Consider the following 22,318-nt stretch of genomic DNA (forward strand, 5'->3'; position numbering starts at 1 on the left):
AGCTGCTTCCATACGGTTACTTTGTTATCTAAATGGCTATCTCAATTATGGCCTTCATATTTGGCCCCATGATTCTCTCTCGCTGCATGGCTACTGATTCTGACTACGCTGGAAATTCGGATGACAGATGCTCCACGGTTGCTTATGTTATTTTCCTTGGTCCAGATCCTATCTCTTGGAGCTCTAAGAAGAAACGTTCTGTATCTCGTTCGTCCACTGAAGCTGAATATCGTGCTATTGCCTCTGGTGCTGCAAAAGTTTCTTGGATCAGTTCTTTGCTTCTTGAGCTCGGTGTTTCTGTTCCGGTCATTCCAGTTCTTTACAGTGACAACATTATCACCACCTACTTATGTGTGAATCCGGTTTTTCATTCTCGAATGAAACACATTGCTATTGACTATCACTTTGTTCGTGAACTTATTCAAGCTTTGAAGTTGCGGATCTTGCATGTTTCTTCTGCGGATCAGCTTATTGATGCCCTCACAAAACCATTATCTGGTGCTCGTCTTTGCTCCCTGACTTTCAAGATTGGTGTTTATTCAGAACCTCCATCTTGAGGGGCCAGTTAGCATATCGTGTAAATAATCTTGATTGATTTGTTTCATAGTCTACAGATTAGATTTGTGAATTAGTTTTCTTGTATTTTGTATTTCAAATTAGAGGTTTATTTGTACTTATCTGTAAGATATCATTAGGCATTGTAAATCTATATTTATACGCTCAGAAGTGATCAATAATATAGAAAATAATATAGAGTCTTTCTTTACAAACTTCTACATCCAAGAGTTCTTTTCTTCCAAAAAGCTTTGCACTATAAATGTGAAGGTTAGTTACATGAAAAAGTTCTTGTGTAGTGTGTGCGCTTGGTTAGTAGTATGAATAGGAAGACTTGCTACTTAGTGTTTATGCTAACCTAGTTATTTTAATTTCGTATTAAAAATTTGTGAGATATAAACTGGATAATCCAGACATTACTCAAATTTGAAGAATTTTTTTTTAAAAAAAATCAAATAAGTTTTTAGCAGTCTCGGGCTCTTGACTCTTGAAAAAAATGAAAAGTGCTGCACTTAATTTTTTTTAAAAAAAAAAAAGAAAAAAAGGTGCTACACCTAGGGATGACAATGAGTTGGGTCTAAACCCGACCCCGTATTGAATCCGACCCGGCGAAACGGATTTAGACCCGGCCAAGCGGATCCAGATGCGAGTCCGAAGCGGGTCCCGGGTTTGGCCGGACCCGCCCCAGACCAGCCAAAAAAATATATATATTAAATATAAATATAAATTATATATGTATATATATTAACAATATATAATTATATTATTTATATTACATAATCAATACTTTGTCCCTAATTTGAGTTTATAATAGTTTTCGATTTAAACAATTTTAATATAATATGATATTTTTAATATGAAAATATATTATTATGATTTATTTTAGTTATTAATTATTATTTAAATTAAAATAATATATTTTAAATTGTAAAAACATTTTTTATCTTAAATATTATTAATATAAATTTGAAAAATAAATTTAATAATAATTTGTTAATTTTTTTATTTATTTAAAATTTTATTTAATATAATTTAAATTATATTTAATTTGACGGATCCAAACGGATCTACCCAAAATTCAAAGCTGGGCGTGTCGGATTCACGGGAAGGCGGGCCGGATCTCGAGTTTGCCCGAACATGCCCCGTTGCAATCCCCAGCTACACCTTGACTCGCGACGTCGTCGTTTAAGCCGACGGAATAAAGTTTCACTACGGTGCAGTGTTAAATGGCGACTGTGAAGCTACTGAATCTCAAAGCGGCGATCCACCGGCTCGAAGGGGTTGCTCCGCCATCGACGTACTCTCTATTCTACCGTGCAAGCCCAGCCGTGCGAGCATTCTCTGCCGCTACGTCTCCGCCTTCAAAGGCCGTGGTATACGAGCAGCATGGTCCCCCCGATGCAGTTTGCAAAGTGGTGGAACTTCCACCCATTACAATCAAGGACGATGATGTATGCGTCAGAATGCTTGCTGCTCCCATCAACCCTTCTGACATCAATAGAATCGAAGGTAGACTCTCATTCAACTCCTTTTAGTTTAGAATTTCTCTTTCTTTCTTTTTTTTTTTGTGATTTTGTCATCATATAGCTTAATTATCGAATTCGTGGATTTGCAAAAAAAAAAAAAATTCACAAATTTGCTGTTTCTCTTTGAAAATTATGTTGGACTGTTGTGTCGGGAATGCAACAAAATCCTACCATGGAAGATCAAGAGGAAATTCATTAATAAGATTGAAATGATATATCCATTGCTACGAGTCCTTCTGGATGAAGTCCAAATACAAAATCACGAAGATTACGCCCAAAGTCCACAATATCTTCTCATCGAGGAGATATCCGGGTTCTACTGCACGACATATTAATGCATAACTAGACCTGATATAGTTTTTAACGATTTTCCAGCTTTTATGTTTAATAATTGTATTGTCTAAATGCTATTCAATCGAATTTAAATTGAAGCAAAATTAGTTAAGTTCAATGTTCTAAAAAGCGCTAGGCGGTAGGCAGGCGGTCACAGCCTCGTCTTGGCGCTTTTTTTTAAAATCTAAATAATAAATAACTTGGAATATTCATGAGTTTTACAATAAAATATAATTTTTATGTCTTATATTTTTCAGTTTTTGTACGAAAGTCTTATAAAATTTTAATAATAATAATAACAACAACAACAACAACATAAATATTAATAGATATCAAGTCTTCATATGTAATATATGATTTAATTTTTTATTTGACTTTTTTTTCTGCGCTTCTTCTTTCTTTCTGTGTTTGTTACTCGCTTCGTGTCTCTCTTTTAGTTTTTGATTTTTAAATTTTTTTTAATAAAAAATAGTAACCGCCTAGGCGGATTTCTGCCAGCCCAAGCCGCCTAGGCGGAAGATAAGGCGGAAAACGCCTAGAGACAGCCTATAAAGAAAGCGAGGCGGTGGGCAACCGCCGCCTAAGCGGGTCTAGGCGATGCCTTTTAGAACACTGTTTAAGTTACCGTATATCAAACAGTAACAAGAGATATTTGATTTTTGAACTCAATTTTTATTTATAGTACTCCTGGTTTACACTTTTGATATGCAAAATTTATCCTTTTTTCCCCAATTTACTTTCATATGCCTTCTTGATTAGATAAAACTTTGTTGGCAAGTACTGAAAGTTAGTAGTATATAGGAGTTTATCCCGTGAGGCCACCGGTGCCAGCCATTGGTGGTTATGAGGGAGTCGGGGAAGTATATTCTGTAGGCTCGGCTGTTAGGGGAATCAGCCCTGGCGATTGGGTCATCCCTTCTCCACCCTCTTCAGGTATGCATATCTGTTTGCCTTTTGCATTTTAAATGTGAACATGATTTTGATTAATTTCTCTTAATTGGAAAACGAGGCTGGTTTAATTTTCTTTTGTGGTAGAAATCAATTGTTGGGCAACACCATTCAATCATTTCTGGAGGATAGTTTTTGCTCATCTTAGAAATCTGGAGTATAATTCATAGGAAGTTATGTGCTTCAATTCAATCAACACATGCACTTTCAGAAATATAAAACTATTTAGGAGCCATGGATATTGAAGCATAAAACTAGTGTAACTGTAAACCTGCATTATTCAAGACCATGTCGGATGCCAATTCACACATAATTGCTTCCTGGGTGAGTCTGCCCGACCTGATATGTTCTTCCTATATGATGTAGGAAATTCCACATAGTAAACACTCGGAATTTCCTGACTTTAAAATATTAATCCCAATGCATATCATTGCCTGTGACAGCCTCTTATACCTAGGTACATGGCAAACTTATGTCGTCAAAGAGCAGAATGTTTGGCACAAAATTAATAAAAGTTCACCTCTGGAGTATGCTGCCACTATTACTGTAAATCCTCTGACTTCCCTGAGAATGCTTGAGGACTTTGTGGATCTTCATCCAGGTACTATTCAGTCTGTCCAGATAATATTTTTTCCAGCGTCTTTTCCGACATTTCTCTCATCTTTTTCATCAAATAGGAGATGCTGTTGTCCAAAACGGTGCTACTAGCATTGTGGGGCAGTGTGTCATTCAGCTTGCTCGAGTCAAAGGCATTAAAACAATCAACATTATCAGAGACAGGTGAATTTTCAAGGGCTCCAAATTTAATGAATGTTTTCGTTTGATTGGCTGAATATCTCATATTTGCATGCCATTGTAGCATATAGAATTTGATGTACTTTTGGATTGGGATTCCTCACAGCTTTCATAGTTATGCCGCTAATCCATTAAATTGTGACTAATTCAATTTCCTTTTATGATGATAAAAGTGTAAAGTGCATAAATACCTAAATTTGCCATGCACTCTATTGTTGAGTGTGACACAATACATTCTTGAAATGAAATTAGGATGCATTGCTGCTGAAATTTACCCCTCTTCATGTCTCATGATCTACATACTGGATTGCCTATTCTGCATTTAACTTGGATAGTTGGATACCTTAAGTGCCACCTCTCCCAAACAACCTTAGGTGCCGCCTCGCCCTAACTTTATTTATGACTAGTAGACAACACACATGTGTTGCGTGTTTAAACTAACATGACTAACGTTTATAAAACCAAATGATGACACGAATATTATTCAATGCAAAATGTATTCTCCTCATTATTGATTCATAACAAATGATATCTCCTTACACCATATATAAAATATCTAAATATATAATAATCCATTGTGAAAATAATGTGTTTTATGAAAATATATAAACATTTGTGTTGAAAATATCAATGCAGTTTTTACCAATGTCCTAAATTGCAAGTTTCATAATTTCCCTCCAATTTTATTAAAAAAACATTTCCTTCTTGCAGTTTTTACCAATGTCCTAAATTGCAAGTTTCATAATTTCCCTTCAATCATAACATTTTTTTAAACCTTGAAATTGCAAGAAGGAAATGTTTTTTCAATAAAATCTAATTCGGGACTAAGACTTCTAAGTCGACACACAACTTTTATTTATTACATCTCGAGCACGAAACTTGTTACAGTTAATTTTCCCTTACAAAATTGAGTCAATGCACCCAAAACAAAAATTTAGTAAATTAAATTAAGATACCAGCTAAACATAGATAAATAAATAATGCAGAAGCTCTGCTGCTTTCAATGGTGTAATTCACAGTCACACAGTCTTCCATCCAAACGCCATTTCTTATCAAACATAGTAGAAAATTCAAGAGAAAAATTCATCCCCAGAGTTGTAGGAGCTAAGAATTTCATGTGGGGTTGTGGAATCTGAGCTCGAATTCTTCTCTGTTTCGGCCGATCATTAATCGCCAAGAATTCGGCAGCTGATTTTGCCAACAACTAGAATACCTTGATCTTAATCTTGATCTGCCCTTTCCTAGGTGGAAACCTTTAGCCTGATTGGGAAACGAGTTTCTGGGTTCTGGGGATTAAATTCCATCTTTGTTTCTGTTAATCATTGAAGGAAACAGGGGACTAATATGGTTGTCCTGGAAGATGAACAAGAAACAAAGTAAAAAGTCGGCGAGTTTTTAAGTGGAGTTTTTAGAGGGTCAGAAGAGTTTTTAGGAATTCAGATCCTCGAGTTGCAAGGCTCTCGCAGGGTCCCTCTGTGATGTAATAAAATAATTTTATGCGATGCAAGATGTAAGGAGTGTTGGGAGATGGTTTCATATTAAAGATTGAGGATAATTCCCAATTTAGTCCCTTGTTTTATATCACAACCTCGATGTCATCTCGCATTTTTCAATTGACTCGATTCGATCCTCTGTTATTCGCATGTTTTTTGCAATCCTTCCGTCAAAATAGTTAAAGTAGACGGAACTAGGGCAGGAGACATGTTTAACCAGTGGAGTTACCGGTTACACTAGTTGCAAGAGTAAATATATTCTAGTTATTTAAACGCACCCGTTGCACCAAATTACACGCATGCGACTCCATTGATACAAAACAAAGCCCACCTCTCTATTTCTCATAGATCTGCACCGTCCCTACTTCCACTTTCCGTTCTCTATTTCTTCAGTGGCCACTCCTTCAGACCTTTTCAAACCCATGACTGCACTTCCAATCAATTCATTTTTTCCCATCGCTACCCTCCAAAATTGAGAGATCAAATCTGACCATTTTTTCTTAAATTAATGCCGCCCGCAAATGCCACCATTTCGTAAGTAATCCGATAAGCCATGTGGGTCACCTCGCAATATCTAGAAAAGGGTCGGGCCACGGTTCCTCGGATAACCAAAACCGATCTAATGCCGCCAATACGTGTCTAGAAGTGCGGTGACATTCAATAACATACCAACATGAATCGAGAAGAAGTATTTCCCATATTAACCAAATGAAAATCGATTCTTTCAATAATAACTTTCAGGTGAAAAAAAAAATAAAGAGGAAAATTTACAAAGAAAAGGAGACCAAATGCCGAATTGGCTTAGGAAGAAAACCTGTAGCCTATATGGTAGAAGACGTAAACTAAAAGCTCGTGACCATCACATGCATCAATTCCGTCTATTTTAACAATCAATCCGACGGAAGGATCAATTACAGAAGACGTGTGAAAAATAGAGGATCGGGTCAATTGAAAAGTGAGGGATGAAATCAGGACTATAACATAAAACAAGGGCCTAAATTGGGAATTATCCCTTAAAGATTGTTTTATATAACTAATCAAAATAAAACATTTTCTGGTCGACCATTGACAATAGTCATGTGTTAGCCCGAGTTTATCTAATGCACATCAAAAAGTAACACTCTTAGGTTTCATCATCATAAAAAACTTATAAAAATTATTATAAAAAAACCATTAAAACTCTCTAAAATTTATAGATAAAAATTGAATTTTGTTTCTCTCAAAGTAAAAAATTGTTAAAAAAAAAGAAAAATTTGAAAATCAATTAAGAAGCTTGAGTTAATAATAATGATGTAATAATTAATAAACACAAGCAATCACGTACATGTGTTGCATTTATGTGCAACACGAGCGCTTTGTGTATCTGGGAGCACCAACACCAATTAGAAATAGCATGTTGCATTTACAAAGATATGAAAACACAAACGGCAATAAACATAGAATTCATGGTGGCGGAAATTATATGCCAATAATGATAAAAAAAAAAAAATATATATATATATATAGAGAAGTTTTAAGCTGTCCAACAAATTCCTGCACACTTCGTCCCCGACCACTAAAACACGGCACCGAGTTTTAGTGGTCGGGCACGAAGTGGGCATCATTTGTTGGGCAGCTGAAAATTTATATATATATATATATATATGCATATATTTTATAATTTTACAATTCAACATTTTACTCAAAATCCTAATTGGATATTTCCATACATAATTAAACAATTCATATCAGCAACAAAATAAAAGAATATGACATAATAACTCTAAAGGTAACAAAGAATTCAACCAAATAACATGAATTCCCATTGAATGAGCATCGATGAATAGGAAAAAAATGTTGCAAGGTAATTTGAAATAAATCAGCAGACATTTGTGGTTGGGTAACAGGCAAAATAATCTTGTCAGATTTGGGGATAAATTGAATTTTAAAAGTTTGATCGGCGAATGCGAATTTGTGAGATTTTTTTGTTGGAAAAGAAGATAATCATAAAATAATTGAAAGATGAATTGCCTCTTATATCACAACAAAAGAGGTTGCAAAGGGAAAAAAAAAATGGATGAAAATGTGGGATAATCAATGGGGAGAAGGTTGTCAGCAAAATCATATGAATAGAATTAAGTGTAGAGGAGAAGTTTCGAATGGGTGAAATTATTGCAGAAAATGGCGTTCACAAAACTTGGATATAATTTTGAAATTGAAAGGATGGTTTGAAATTGGGGTCAAATTTGCAATTTCTCGGGGAAGTTTTTAGCTTGTAGATTTCACAGCCCAACAAGGAAAAGTTATTCTGTATCAGTTAAGGCTGATTAAAAAATCTCCCATAAGGCTATTCACATTCTTATGTTGCATTATATTTAACTTTTAAGGATGGATCCATCTGTGATTGTTTGTCATATGGCAAGTATTTTATAAAACCTTGCTCAAGGAAACCAGTAATGGGTCATAACATGGATTATAAATGGAAGTGGAAAGTTTATATATTCTACAAGCTAAGAACCCCAGCACGTGTCCAAATGAAAATTCTAGCTGTATAATTTCACTTGTTAGTTTCTTATACAACTGTTCAAACCTGTGCAAAATACAGGGCAGGATCAGATGTAGTGAAGGAAAATCTCAAGAAACTCGGTGCAGATGAAGTGTTTACAGAGAGCCAACTGGAAGTGAAAAATGTCAAAAGTCTTCTGGTAGTGTTTGGAAGCTAGTTTTGTCTCTGATATCTTAACAGTGGAGTAATTATTCAGTCCTCCTGCAATTTTTTCCTATAACATTTCCTTGTGCATTTGGGAGACAATTACTTCAGCCTTACTCATCATTATTCAAAATTATAAATCACGTTTTTGTTTGTTTTTTGCTGTTGGTCTTTTATTTCATTTTCTACTCACACCTGACTTTGCAGGCTGATATACCTGAACCTGCTTTAGGATTTAACTGCATTGGCGGAAATGTTGCTTCTTCAATTCTTAAATTCCTGAAGTACACCACTATCCTTTATTCTTCTAAAATTCAATTTTTATTTTTCTTTTGAGTGATTTGTTATTCTATTTCCAGGCATGGTGGGACTATGGTTACCTATGGTGGAATGTCAAAGAAACCTGTTACTGTCTCCACCTCATCTTTCATATTCAAGGTACTCCTTGAGGAATGCCACTTTTTTATGTTGGTTGCTAAGATCTGCATTATTTAATTCCAAAAGGAAGAATTTCACGAGTTTGGGAAGATAACCACAATTTTAGTAAGCTTCTGAGCTAGGGGTGCAAACGAGTCAAGCTACTCGTGAACAACTCGAGAGCGGCTCGGTCAAAACCCGAGTCGAGCTCGAGTCGAGTTCAAGTAGCTCGAATTTATAATCGAGCTCGAGCTCGAATATTATATATGTATGTGTTCGAGTAGCATTATATATATTAATATATATAATATAAAAAACATATAAATATAAAATGTATAAGGGCCTCTAGTGAGTTACAGACATTGTTCGAAAATATTTATATATATATATATATATATATATTTATTTATTTATTATCTATATTATTTTTATATAAGTGTACATTTCGAGTTTATCGAGTTCGAGCTCGAGTAGCTCGAAATATACACGAGTCGAGTTCGAGTTTGAAATTAAGTACTCGATCGAGCTCGAGTTGACAAAATACGAGTTGAGTCGAGCTCAAGTAGTTTGGTACTCGACTCATTTGCACCCCTATCTGAGCTTTTATTTTTGTTGTTTGATGCCACTTATCTAAAACACTCCGCCAGTTTGAACAATATGACAATGGCGGAGATCTTTAGATATGTAGGGACACATAATCAGTGAGTTGCTCCTCTTTGTATTTATTTTGTCAAGATCAAGTTTCGTTTCAGTTTGAAGTAGTTTTGATAAATGTCTCAGGCCTTAGATTACAAAGAACTATCCAGTCAATAAATCTGCTTCTTACCATCTTTTCTATCTTACCATGTTAGTGGAGAAATTAAACAGAGGCGTACCAGAATAGTAGCTTAAGGGAAATTTGCTTCCCTGGGTGGGTTATTATTGTCCTTCTGTAGAAAAGATACTGGGTCTTAGTCCTACTTTGCCTTTGGCAATCATCTGTTGGAAAATTACTTTATCGAGTCCATTATGCATTAAGAGAACCCCACGTGTTCTCCCAAGTCCTTGTTTAGGAGATATGAATGAGAGGCTGAATGTAATATGAAAACCTATGTTTGCCACGTTATATTGGAAATAAAGACTTGAGGAACATAAATATTTAGCATCTTATTTGATACATACATAAAGAGAATATTAGTCTAAACTTGATGATGCGTTTTAGAGTTCTCAAATATTTTTTGTTGCTTGCTTCAAACCAAATTGGGTACTTCTTTCTCTCAATTCTGTTTGTTGATTGTGCAAAGCTTGTAACTTTAGTTCAAATAACTGATAGCTCAGCCGAAACGCAACTTACACGAACTATCTCGTAACTGCAATAGCGGTCACTTACTGGCATGCCACCACCGCCTACCGCCTGCCATTTACGACACTGGTGTTGATGTTTTTCTTCATATTTACAGGACCTTACCTTGAGAGGATTCTGGCTGCAAAAATGGCTGAGTACTGAGAAATCGAAGGAGTGCAGGGAAATGGTGGATTACCTCTTGAGTCTGACCCGTGATGGGAAACTAAAATACGAGTAAGCTTTCTATCTGTGCTCCACTCCCTTCTCCTTCTCTTGCCAAATAATAATGAACATGACTATAATATACAGTACGTCGCTCAAATTCAAATAATTTTTCATATTACTTGATTATCTTTGCATGTCATTTTGAAATTTCATTTGGCTAGGAGTTGATTTATTCGTCCTCCACCTGTACCAGGAGTACTACGGTTTATTCATAATCAGCTTTCTTATTACATGTTATTTTAGCTCCTCTCTGTTAACATGATGCATATGAATATCAGGATGGAGCTCGTTCCTTTCGACCAATTTCCGTCTGCGTTGGATAAAGCCCTGGGAAAGCTGGGAAGCCAGCCCAAACAAGTGATCAAGTTCTGATTCGGATTATCACAGCATCACCTCTGTATCACTTCGTCTGCACTTCCGGAACCCACATCTGATACATTGTGGCAGCTGAACTTGATATTTAAGTTTGGCCAGTACATATTAAAATTTTCAAGTTGCAATGAAAATAGAATCGTTTGGTACAATCCGTTGTCTGAGAAGTTCATATGGAGTACAAGAACGTTCATTTGGAGTTTCCAAATAGCAAAACGATTTTCTAATTCCGAAATCAAAATTCAAATTATACAGACATTTATTTCTTGCACGTTTGCATACGAAATTAGTAAAAAAAAATTGTTTCACAATCCGTGTACGTGAAATGCATACGAGTTACAACAACGATCAGTTGCAAGTTCCAAATACCAAAAAGGAAAACGAGGAATTTTTTTTCAAAATAATCTAATTCCAAACTGAAACTTCAAAGCCGATAAACAAATTTTATTTCTATTCATGTGGAGCACGAAGCTTGTTACAATTAATTTTCCTGTACAAAATTGAATCAATGCACCCAAAACAAAAAATTTATTTACTAAACCAAATGAAGATACCAACTAAGAATAGACATATATATAGTATCAGAACCTCTGCTGCTTCCAATGGGGCAATTCACAGTCTGTTATACACAAACATCCATCCAATGATCCAAACGTCATTTCTTATTGAAGATAGCAGAAAATTCAAGAGTCAAATTCATCCCCAGAGTTGTAGGAGCTAAGAATTTCATGTGGGGTTGTGGAATCTGGGCTCGGATTCTTCTCTCTTCTCTGTTTCGCCCGATCGTTAATCGCCACAAATTCGGCAGCTGACTTGGCCAACAACTTGAATATCCTGATCTTGATCTGCCCTCTCCTAGGTGGAAAACTTTGGCCTGATTTGGAAACGATTTTCTGGCCATTAAATTCCATCTTTGTTTCTGTTAAAATTTGTTTAAGAAAACAGGGGACTAAAATGGTTGTCTTGAAGCTGAAAGATGAGCAAGAAACAGGAGTAGGCAAGTTTTTAAAGGGGAGTTTTTGGAGGGACAAAAGAGTCTTTTAGGAATTTCAGATCCTTGAGTTGCAAGACTCTCACAGGGTCCCTGTATAATGTAATCAAATTATGTAATGTGACGTAAGATGAAGTAAGGAGTGTTGTTTGTAAGTGAGATGCTAACCGTACAAGACACTATTTCAATGGAAATTTAATAGTTGAAATCTATCAATATATATAAGACATTATTTTTTCAATGAACCTCATAAATATTGATAAGTCTTTATAGGGATAGTGCATGTACGTATGATGAAATTATCAGTTTTGGAGATGATTTCATATTAGATATCCTCGTTGAGCAACGGAAATGAGATAATATTATCTATTTTGGATATAAAAAATATATCATAGATTTATATTAATGGAGATATCTTTTCATATGTTAACGTCGTGGTATTCCTCTTGATCTTCTACTATGGGAAGTTGGTAACATTCCTAACGATTGTTTTATATAATTAATCTAAATAAAACGTTTTTTTTTTTTGTAGTAGATCATTGACATCGGTCATGTGTTAGTTCGGATTTATCTAATGCGTATAACAATTAATAGTTGTGAGTTTGATCCTCATAAAAAATATATAAATTATTATTAAAAAAACAAAATCATAAAATATCTTTATAATATACAGTCTCTAAATTTTATAGATAAAAATCGACTTTTGTTTCTCTCAAAGAAAAAAATTGTGGAAAAAAGGTTAAAAAAATACCTCAAATTCAATTAAGAAATTAATGAAAGCTAGAGGTAATAATGATGTAATAATTAATAAATGCTAGTATATCGAATACATACGTTGCATGTGCACAAAATATAGTTTTACAAATTTGAATTTATTTATAATTTTTTCTTCCATTAAGGTAATGAGAGTGATAATTAAAAATTAGGATAATAGGAGTGGAAAGAGGGTGTGGGAAGTTTTTGAATAATAATTTACTTTTTTGTCTCTTAATTATTAAATATGTTGAAATGATGATAAAGATAAATTTGAAAATGTATTAAAATGGTCAAATAATTTCTCTAATGGATTTATCTATTATAATATACTAGCATAGCGTTGTGTGCGTATAAAATCATATAATATATTTAATATTGTATGTTATGTATTTTTTTTCATTTATAAAATAATATAAAAATAAATTTAAAATTTATTTATCAATTTATCTTATCTATAATGTTTAGTTGAGAAAAATATGAAAATTTCAAACATCGAAATTTTAAAAAAAAACAAATAAAAATAAATGTAATATTTGTATCACATAAGGGCAATTTCGGCAAATGAAAAGATGGTGTCTAAAGATGAGATTCTTTATATATACTAGCATAATCGCACACACGCGTTGCGTGTATATAAAATCATATAATATATTTAATATTGTGTGTAATGTATAAATATTATTATTTTTATAATATTTAAATTTATTTATTTTTCATTTATAAAATAATATAAAAATAAATTTAAAATTTATTTATCAATTTATCTTATCTATAATGTTTAGTTGAGAAAAATATGAAAATTTGAAATATTGAAATTTAAAAAAAAACAAATAAGAATAAAAGTGTAATATTTATATCACATAAGGGCAATTTCAACAAATGAAATGATGGTGTCTAAGGGAGAGATTTTTTATATATAGGAAAAGATAGAGCGATATATATATATATATATATATATATATATATATAGTGTTCTGCTATGCTGCCCATCTTTCGTGCCCACCTCCATGCCACCTATGAGGTGGCAATCATCAATTGGATGAACCATTTGTATATGATTCATCTAATCCATTAGATGATTGTTACCTCATAGGTGATCATGGAGGTGAGCAACATAGCAAAACTCTCATATATAGTATAGTAAAGATAAAGTTTATATTTATAAAAAAGAAAATGTGATTTTCCACTTCTAGAGAAACGCCGGAAGAAAAAAAAACAAAAGGAAAAAGAAGGGAAAAAAAGGAGGCTGCAGTCATTTTAGCACGTGGAAGAAAGTAAACGTGTTCGTGTCCGCGAAAGAAATTCAAATAAAATTCTTAACCATATTTTCTTGGAAGAAGGGTTTGAATGGGATGTAGCCGAAATCATGAAACTTAAACCTATTATTTCAACCGAATTAATAATTCAAATTTAGATAAATTTCGAATTTAACCGTTAAATTTCTTCAGAGAAGATTGCAATTTTAATCTTTTATAAATTGATTTGTTTTGGATTTTAGGCATATGACTGCCAAATTTTGTTAGTGGCATAATAGCTTGGATTTTTGTTCGTTGGAAGCCATTGAGCATTAACATTTCGAATATTGCTTGAATAGGGAGGTCTTTCTAAATTTCCGTTGCGTTGAATTAATTAATCAAAAAATACGAACAGATAGGATCTTCTGACTTATAGCTTTTTCTTGGAAGCTAAACTCTCACTTGTAGCTTTTACAAATACATAAATAAAAAGTGGACCATGTTTCGTTCAACTTAGTTCACACTTGTACACATGAATGACCAAAATTATATTAAAACTGTGCCCTTCAAATTTGTATTTATTGCCAATTATATTATATTATATATATATATTTTTTGAGAGGAAAATTATATTATATTATATATATACCAATAAATTTTAGTTTGTGACATATAAATATATATTTGGCTTGGAAAAATCAAATTAATTCATCTATAAAATTTGCTACAATGTTAAAAATACAAATCATGAAATAAAACTTGATATTTGGTTCACAAAATTGTCAGTTCAACAGTTGAAGTTAGTATACTAATCTTATTTTAGAATGATCTCAATTAGAAATTATCCGACATACTTCACATATGCACATTAAATTTGTCTTGCCTCCAGATATACATTATGAGTGCGTTTGGTTACGGAAGCCAACAAAATAAAAGCACTTATTTTTTAAAAAAAAAAATTTTCTTAAAAATGCAGGTGTTTGATTACAACATCTATTTTTAAAAAAACACTTATTTAAGTTCAAATAAGTGATTTTTTAAAATTAATAAATTTTGGCTTTATGAATTTTGCTTATATTTCTCTTTAAAAAAATCATTTTTTCAACATTTGTTCAAACGTTAAAACCGCTTCTGCTTTTTTTTTATTTATTTAATAAAAGCACTTTAAACGAGTAGACTTATTTAAATATATTTTTTTAAATCAATAACTTTTATATCCAAACTAACTTATATTTTGTTTCCCCAAATAAGTCTTATATAGTCCAAAGAGCTTAAAAATCAAAATAAACACAAACCACCACGGCATTGGGAATAGGGCCAGCCAATAGTATTTTGACAGTGATCGTGATAATACAGCTAGTGACAAGAGTAACATTTGCGACGGATATTTGTAAATTCTTTCATTTGCTCTTGATAATTACGATATATTAGTATCTTCAGAACGCAAATGCCAAAAAAAATAAAATATCATGAATTAAAGACTTAAAGTTATGGTTAGTTAATTTGAATTGTAACAAATTATATTATTATAAAAAAATATTATTTTAATTTTCTCGGATCCCTTATTTAGATTGCATTTCATGTTTGATTTTATCAATCTCAATTATATAGTCTTGTTTCTCTATTTAGTTTTCTCTTTTCAATTCTTTTACCGATTTATCTCTATTAAATTAAGATCATTAACTACTTATATAATTTTTTTATTCTATTAAAATCTTCGTTAAATTATTTGTGTGAGTGGGAGGGAGAGAATATAAATTATTTGTGTGGGTAAAAAAATCATTGAATCCTACTGGTCAATGAAGTTGGCCCTAGAATTAACATGGGTTGAGCGTACAAAAGGTGGACTTTAGGGGGCTAAACAAAAAACTCACATAGGAAAAAAAATTTGAGTAGGGCCGGTAGACTACAACTTAGTACTGAGTCTACTGACCTACGCTAGATTCGTTTTAGCTTGAGATCTTAAAAATCCATGTGGTCTTAAACTCGGATCTCATTTGTACGAATAGTAATCGATAGACTAGATCGAAAATTCTCCCGTCGGTTGTATCAATCAAAAACCAAAATACATAGATACGATTGGATTGAAGAGGACTCGACCCAACGCGAAGTGGTAAAATTATATCCTCTGTTTTAGTTTGGATCGGACCTGAATGTAGTATGTGGCAAATTGTTTAATTAGGGGTAGCAAAGTTTTGCTTTAAAAATACTGAAAATTAAAACAAAAGGAAAGGTAAATGCTTTCCATCGTATTCCCCTATATGTGGAAGCTTTAAATTCTTGGGGAGTTCCGCCTCTAGTATCTCAAGGGAAAAAAGGACATTCCGAATTGTTGTAGCCAGATATCCGGATTGCTTCTTTTTCAAGAGTTCCATCTCCTCCTTCAATCTCTTGATCTCTTCCAACTGTGCATCTTGGTTGGGGGAGGTGGGTTGGCCCTCTCCCTTGCAGCTTGAACCCTTTCAATAGAGGCAGTAACCAGTTGATTAAGTACCGCCGGATCGACAGGTGGGTTTCCTCTGTTTTCCTCAGCCATCTCAACTCTTTTTCTTCAAGTTCCCACAGACGGAGCCAATTGATGTTACCAAAATTTTATCTCGGGTTTGGTCTGGTAGAGCGGATCTTCAAATTCCTCAACAAATAGGGTCGAGTCGGGAACGATGGTGCTCTGCACAGACAAAAGCTATGTTCGGGGGCGCCAAAGGTGTTTTCGGCGTGACCTGTCCGATGCCTAAGTCAGTGCTCAGAAGATATAGATGGAGGGATAAAGTGAAAAAAAAAAGTGAGTGAATGCGTGAATATAAGTGCACGTGTAAAATCATAAATAATACTTGTATTTATAGGGACAGGATGTGTAGGTTACCTTGTTGAGGTAGAACTCGTGTTAGGGTAGGACTCAATGTGACAACAACTAGGACTCTTGAACCAACTTACAAGTCCTACCAAATCCCGGATTTGTTGTTGAAACGACCTAAACTCTACTACTAATTTTTTTAAAATATACTTTATACTTTAATTTATTTATTTACTATAAAATAATATTAATACATATATACATGCCCATGCATATATATATCATACTTAAAATACATTTACACAACTTAATATACACTATATAAATATATATAAATATATTACATGCAAATAAATGCATAAAATTAATCACTAAATCATAATAAAAATCTCATGCATGCAACTAAATACCTAACATTAATTACTAAATAATCATTTATAAAAATTCCATAATGAAATTCCTAAATAATAATTCTACACCAAAATCCACACAAACTTTAAAATAAATAATTAAATCTAACATCCATGCATATACTAAAAATCTAAAGTAATAAAACATGTGCGGAAATGAGTGTTCTAAATCACAACATAAAAATTATCATAGAGCAATGGTCACGAGTTCTAGCCGCCTGGATGCTCATATGCCCTCGCCGTCAGTCGGGAACACATTATCCTCATTGACATTTTGCTCACCTGCACCATTTAAATCTAGTGAGTCTAGAGGCTCAGCACGTCCTATCCTTATGTAACAACATGAAATCACACACAAGCACATATCATATAAAATACGTGAATATAACTATATGTGCATGATCTTAAAATTATATGCATATAAACATGAAATAAATAATTATACTGCTTAATCATCATGCTATAACATATATCATCATACTTAATAAATCTCATAAAATGACATAACATGATTTCTTAGTTCTCAACAGGTCGTATCCATGTCGGTGGCCTCATACTAAGCGATTGATCAATCTTAAAACCAACGTATGCGGCGGTGGGGTTTTCATCTCTATGCTGCCACTTCACCAGCCGTCTCAGCTGGATCCATAAGCTCATCATACATAAACATCATTAGGAAGGTCACCGGGCCCAGGTATCCCGACCTCCAACCACATCACTTTTCACCTTTACTTCAACTTCCATAAAACTATATTTTTCTTAACATGCATTTAAAATTATCATAAAATTCTTACATGATGCATGAACTTAAAAATTCTCACTTATTTCTTTATTTTCATAAAAATTTGCCCGTAAATATATATATAATTTATTTTCTTAAAAAAATCATACTTATATAACTAATAAAATACATGCATGAAGTAAATATATATTTACGGACCTTTTATTTTTCCAAGGACTTGTTCGAGCTGCTGACCACTTGACTTAGACTCAAAAATTCATAGACTGACCCAAAACCCAAAAGCCCAACTTGACCTGGCCCATTAAGTTTCATGGGCCCCCAGGCCCATGTAAAGTTAATGGGCTCACTTAAAACATAAAATTAGGCCCATTAACTAATTAACTTAAAATTAAATCAATAAAATTATTAACTAACCATTAACTTATAAATTAGACCGATAAAATTACTAAACCCGACCCAACTTGGCCCAATAATTCTCATAGATCACACGGCCCATGAAAAATTAGTGGACTCACCTCAATAATTATTAAAGCCCATTAATCTAGTCCGATTAATTAATTAATCAAGCCCAACCCATAATTTATTAACTTAAACTCTTAATTAAAAATAAAACACCCAAGCCCAAATAATAAAATCTAGACCCGGACTAAAATTAACTTGAATCAACACATTTTGACCCGACTCGGACCCGCACCCAAAATCTCGAACCCGGACCACAAAGAGCCTAGAAACCGAACCCTAAACTAATCCCCAACCCCATGCGGCAGCTTCCGCCTTAGCCCTTCAACCGCCTAGCTCCAGCCGTCCCGGGCCGGAGCCCCGCCCACAGGACCTCACCAAGGTCCCATGGTACTACCTGGTCCAGCCTTGGCTCGAACCATGATGTCCATGGCTCGGCCAAGGCTGGTACTTATTGCACACCATCTGTGCATTCCCTTTCATGGAGCAGTCCCTGCTCCCTTGCATGTTCCGACCAGCTCCGGCCACCAATGGCCGGAGCTCCGACACCTGGACCACCCCAGGGCCCAGGTGCATCCCCAAGACCAGGCCTGGCTTGAGCCAAGCCCCTGCATGGCTCAGCCAAGGCCCCTAAACCCAACAGAAGCCACTGCTCGCCGCATGACAGCAGCCCTTCCAGCCGTGAACCACCTAGCCAAAACCAACCCTAAGGACCCTAGCTTCGAACCTTGAACCAATGGTTAGCTCCTCAAACAGCCCATGGATCAAAATCATGCATAAACAAGCCAACATGTCAATAAAACGTGAATACTTGGCATGAACATGAAGATCCACTACAACAAATATGTTAATTAACCACACTAAAAAGACAACAGTTTTATACACAAATTGTTGTCTTTTAGCCTTTAACAACAATTTTAACAAAAACCGTTGTCGTTGGCCGTATTTCATTAAAAACAACAACGGTGTTTAAAAAACCGTTGTCTTATATGTGTCAAAGACAACGGTTTAAAAAACCGTTGTCTATGAGCAGGTTTTTTATGACCTACGACAACGTTTTTAAAACCGTTGTCTATGTGCGTGCTTTTGGAGCTCTACGACAACGGGTTTTGTTTAACCGTTGTCTTTTTGCTTTTTTTTAAAGTCAAAGACAACGGTTTTAATAAACCATTGTGTAAACTTTTGTGTTTGGATTTTTTTTAAAAAAATTAAACTGAATATAAAATAAAAAAGAAAACACAAAACACAACCTTCCTCTTCTTCTATTCATTTTCAAACAATTTCCCGTCAAACCCTAACCCCATGGATCAAAATCATGCATAAACAAGCCAACATGTCAATAAAACGTGAATACTTGGCATGAACATGAAGATCCACTACAACAAATATGTTAATTAACCACACTAAAAAGACAACGGTTTTATACACAAATTGTTGTCTTTTAGCCTTTAACAACAATTTTAACAAAAACCGTTGTCGTTGGCCGTATTTTCATTAAAAACAACAACGGTGTTTAAAAAACCATTGTCTTATATGTGTCAAAGACAACGGTGTTAAAAAACCGTTGTCTATGAGCGGGTTTTTTATGACCTACGACAACGTTTTTAAAACCGTTGTCTATGTGCGTGCTTTTGGAGCTCTACGACAACGGGTTTTGTTTAACCGTTGTTTTTTTTCTTTTTTTTTTAAAGTCAAAGACAACGGTTTTAATAAACCATTGTGTAAAACTTTTGTGTTTGGAATTTTTTTAAAAAAAATTAAACTGAATATAAAATAAAAAACAGAACACAAAACACAACCTTCCTCTTCTTCTATTCATTTTCAAACAATTTCCCGTCAAATCCTAACCCCATGCCCAATCTGCCACCCTCACTGCACGTACACCGTCGAAAACAGGCTGGAGATCTTCGTGACTTTGTAGTCCAGTCCTAGGCGACATCAACCAGTGGATTTCCCCCACTTAATTATGTCTGCTCCTCTCCTCGCCATTTTATATTTGAAATCCTCCCTGTTTCTCCCATAATTTTTGTTTTTCATCTTTTTTCTTCGAAATCTGAGACTGGTAGGTAATTTTTTTTGTCGGTGGTGGTGGTGTTTTGGTGGGTATGTATTGGGCTGAATTCTTGTTTGTTTTGATGTAAAATTTGGTTTGCGGTACTTGGGGGTCTCAAATTCTAAACTTCTCTTCCGAGCTCTCTTTAATTTATCTGAGTTTTGTGATTTTTTTTTTGGAATAAAGAATGCGACTTTTTAGCAACATTTTGGTACTTTTATTTATGGATCTGCTGTTATTTGATTTTGAATTGAAATTTTGGTATGTCGAGTGGTTTTTTAAGCAGCTGAATCAGTCTCTAACAAGTTTTGGTGGATTTTAATTCTGTTATTCAACCAACCAACACCCTTTTCTTCTTACTCCACCTCTTCCCCGACGGCACATACTGTTTCGGAACCACTGCATCAACTTTCTCAGAATTTAATTCAGATCATGGAACATAAATTATCCGCCATCGAAACCCGTCATGCTTATCTTCATAGCATAGTCAATCAGGTAATTAAATTTTGAGCATTTTTTTGTACCCACTTACATTCTGTTTGGGGAAAGATCTTTTTTTTTTAACTCGTCTGAAAAGATAGCCAGATGCATTGCCCGAAAAGTATACAAAAGCCAATAAGGAGATGAAGAAGTTCCGAGATTCAGCTGATTTGATAAATCAGTTGAGAACCGTGAGCAGGGTAATTATCTCACTCAGTCTCACTGCGATTGTTAATTGCTGCCAGCATATGGCTTGATGGTTCCTTTTTTTTTTTTTGAAAAGGATTTCGACGGGCTGAAGTTGATGATTGTTGAAAGTCAGGATGACAGAGACATGCAAGAAATGGCTTCTCAAGAATTGGAGCAACTATCAAAAGAACAAAAGCGGCTCCAGTATTTGTTGCTCAAGTCCTTGCTACCTAAGGATGACGCAGATAAGCGTGACTGCATATTGGAAGTCTGAGTAGGTAGAAAATCCCACCACTAGCCCTGGGGCCTGCATATTTACTTCACGAGCTTTATGGTTATTTTTGTCCTTTAAGGTAGAAATCTGTTATTGACATTCTTGGCGTGATTTGTTTCAGGAACTGGAGGAGAAGAGGCCTCTTTGTTTGCCATGGACGTATTCAAGATGTGGGAGCTGTTTCTATAACTTGTGTTACATATTAAGTGTTTCTTTTTAGCATTCTGACTTTTTGTTGATCTTAATCAGGTATGAAAAGTACTCGCTGCAGAAAGGTTGGAGGTTCGAAGTTCTGGATTTGGCAGAGTCTGACCTTAAAGGGTACAAGGTCCACTGAGTTCCTGCCATTTAATATAGAAATTTCATTAAGATCTTGTTTGAATTGATTTAAAATGAAGAATACCTAATTCATTATTTTAAATCCTTTACACGTGTGTGTAAATTCTTGAGTTATAGTGATTCCCAATGCATTGGTTAAAATTTGGAGTTCTCGTGTGCTGTTTTCCCAAAATTCTGATGCAACCAACAGGAAATAGCGAAATTCATGTGGAGTTTAATTTAATGAACAAAATATTTAGAAAAAAATGTTAGATACATACACGGTTAAATAATATCTTTGAATATATAGATATCTCGACAAAAATATCTTTCCATTAGTACTGATTTTGGGTAGTTTAGTATAACCATATATAACATTTATTGTAAATATAACATAACTCAAATATTTAACATGACCTCATCTCCAAATTTGAACTATAATGTACAAGACATCATTCAAACGTTGTTTGTTGGAATGTTATTGTTAGAGATCTAAGAGACAACACACATAACAGAGAGTATATTCAAGTTTCACCAGTAATATCCAAATCATAATCCGAGTTCGACTGGAACTGGATAATTATCGATACAATCACACCATGGATTAAATGCAACAGGTACTGAAATTTGAATATGTCTTGTCAATATTGGCTTAAGTACTTGTTTATGTGCAACATCGGGTGATAGTATAACCTGTTTCAGATGGCTTCCTCTTGATGTCGCAAGGATGTGGGGACGTCATTGGCTCAAGTCGCTGCTGATTCCTAACTCTGATTTACCAATCCCAGTGTCTCCACCTTCTAATTATTTATCATTGTCGCTCATGAGTGTGTTAAATATAGAAAGGTAAGAATTAAGATGGAAGATAATTTTTTTTAGCTGATCATCTGTGGTGTTTATGCTGATAAAGTTCTTATTCGGAAGGTGGCTAGCCAAGTAT

The 22,318-nt window shown here is 34.3% G+C and overlaps 1 protein-coding gene and 1 pseudogene across 1 annotated transcript; both read left to right on the plus strand.

Moving 5' to 3' along the window:
- Positions 1–1,660: 1,660 nt before the first annotated feature.
- Positions 1,661–10,906, plus strand: LOC140883228 (enoyl-[acyl-carrier-protein] reductase, mitochondrial). The gene is made up of 9 exons (XM_073289611.1): positions 1,661–2,064; positions 3,216–3,347; positions 3,820–3,963; positions 4,040–4,142; positions 8,235–8,334; positions 8,547–8,623; positions 8,699–8,777; positions 10,196–10,314; positions 10,584–10,906. The coding sequence occupies exons 1-9, from the start codon at positions 1,782–1,784 to the stop codon at positions 10,675–10,677; spliced, it is 1,131 nt and encodes a 376-aa protein (XP_073145712.1). The 5' UTR covers positions 1,661–1,781; the 3' UTR covers positions 10,678–10,906.
- Positions 10,907–11,631: 725 nt separating this feature from the next.
- LOC140877381 (peptide chain release factor 1, mitochondrial-like) lies at positions 11,632–21,397 on the plus strand (annotated as a pseudogene).
- The last annotated feature ends 921 nt before the right edge of the window (positions 21,398–22,318 follow it).

The sequence above is a fragment of the Henckelia pumila genome, chromosome 2 (genome assembly GCF_033568475.1).
Source record: "Henckelia pumila isolate YLH828 chromosome 2, ASM3356847v2, whole genome shotgun sequence".
NCBI classification, from domain to species: Eukaryota; Viridiplantae; Streptophyta; class Magnoliopsida; order Lamiales; family Gesneriaceae; genus Henckelia; species Henckelia pumila.

What these genes read in the sequence shown, in the direction of transcription:
- LOC140883228 (XM_073289611.1), top strand. Translation starts at nt 1,782, where the DNA reads ATGGCGACTGTGAAGCTACTGAATCTCAAAGCGGCGATCCACCGGCTC. An exon ending in CCCTTCTCCACCCTCTTCAG is followed by an intron (nt 3,348 to 3,819) that starts GTATGCATATCT and finishes TCTTATACCTAG; the next exon opens with GTACATGGCAAACTTATGTC. An exon ending in CCTCATCTTTCATATTCAAG is followed by an intron (nt 8,778 to 10,195) that starts GTACTCCTTGAG and finishes TCATATTTACAG; the next exon opens with GACCTTACCTTGAGAGGATT.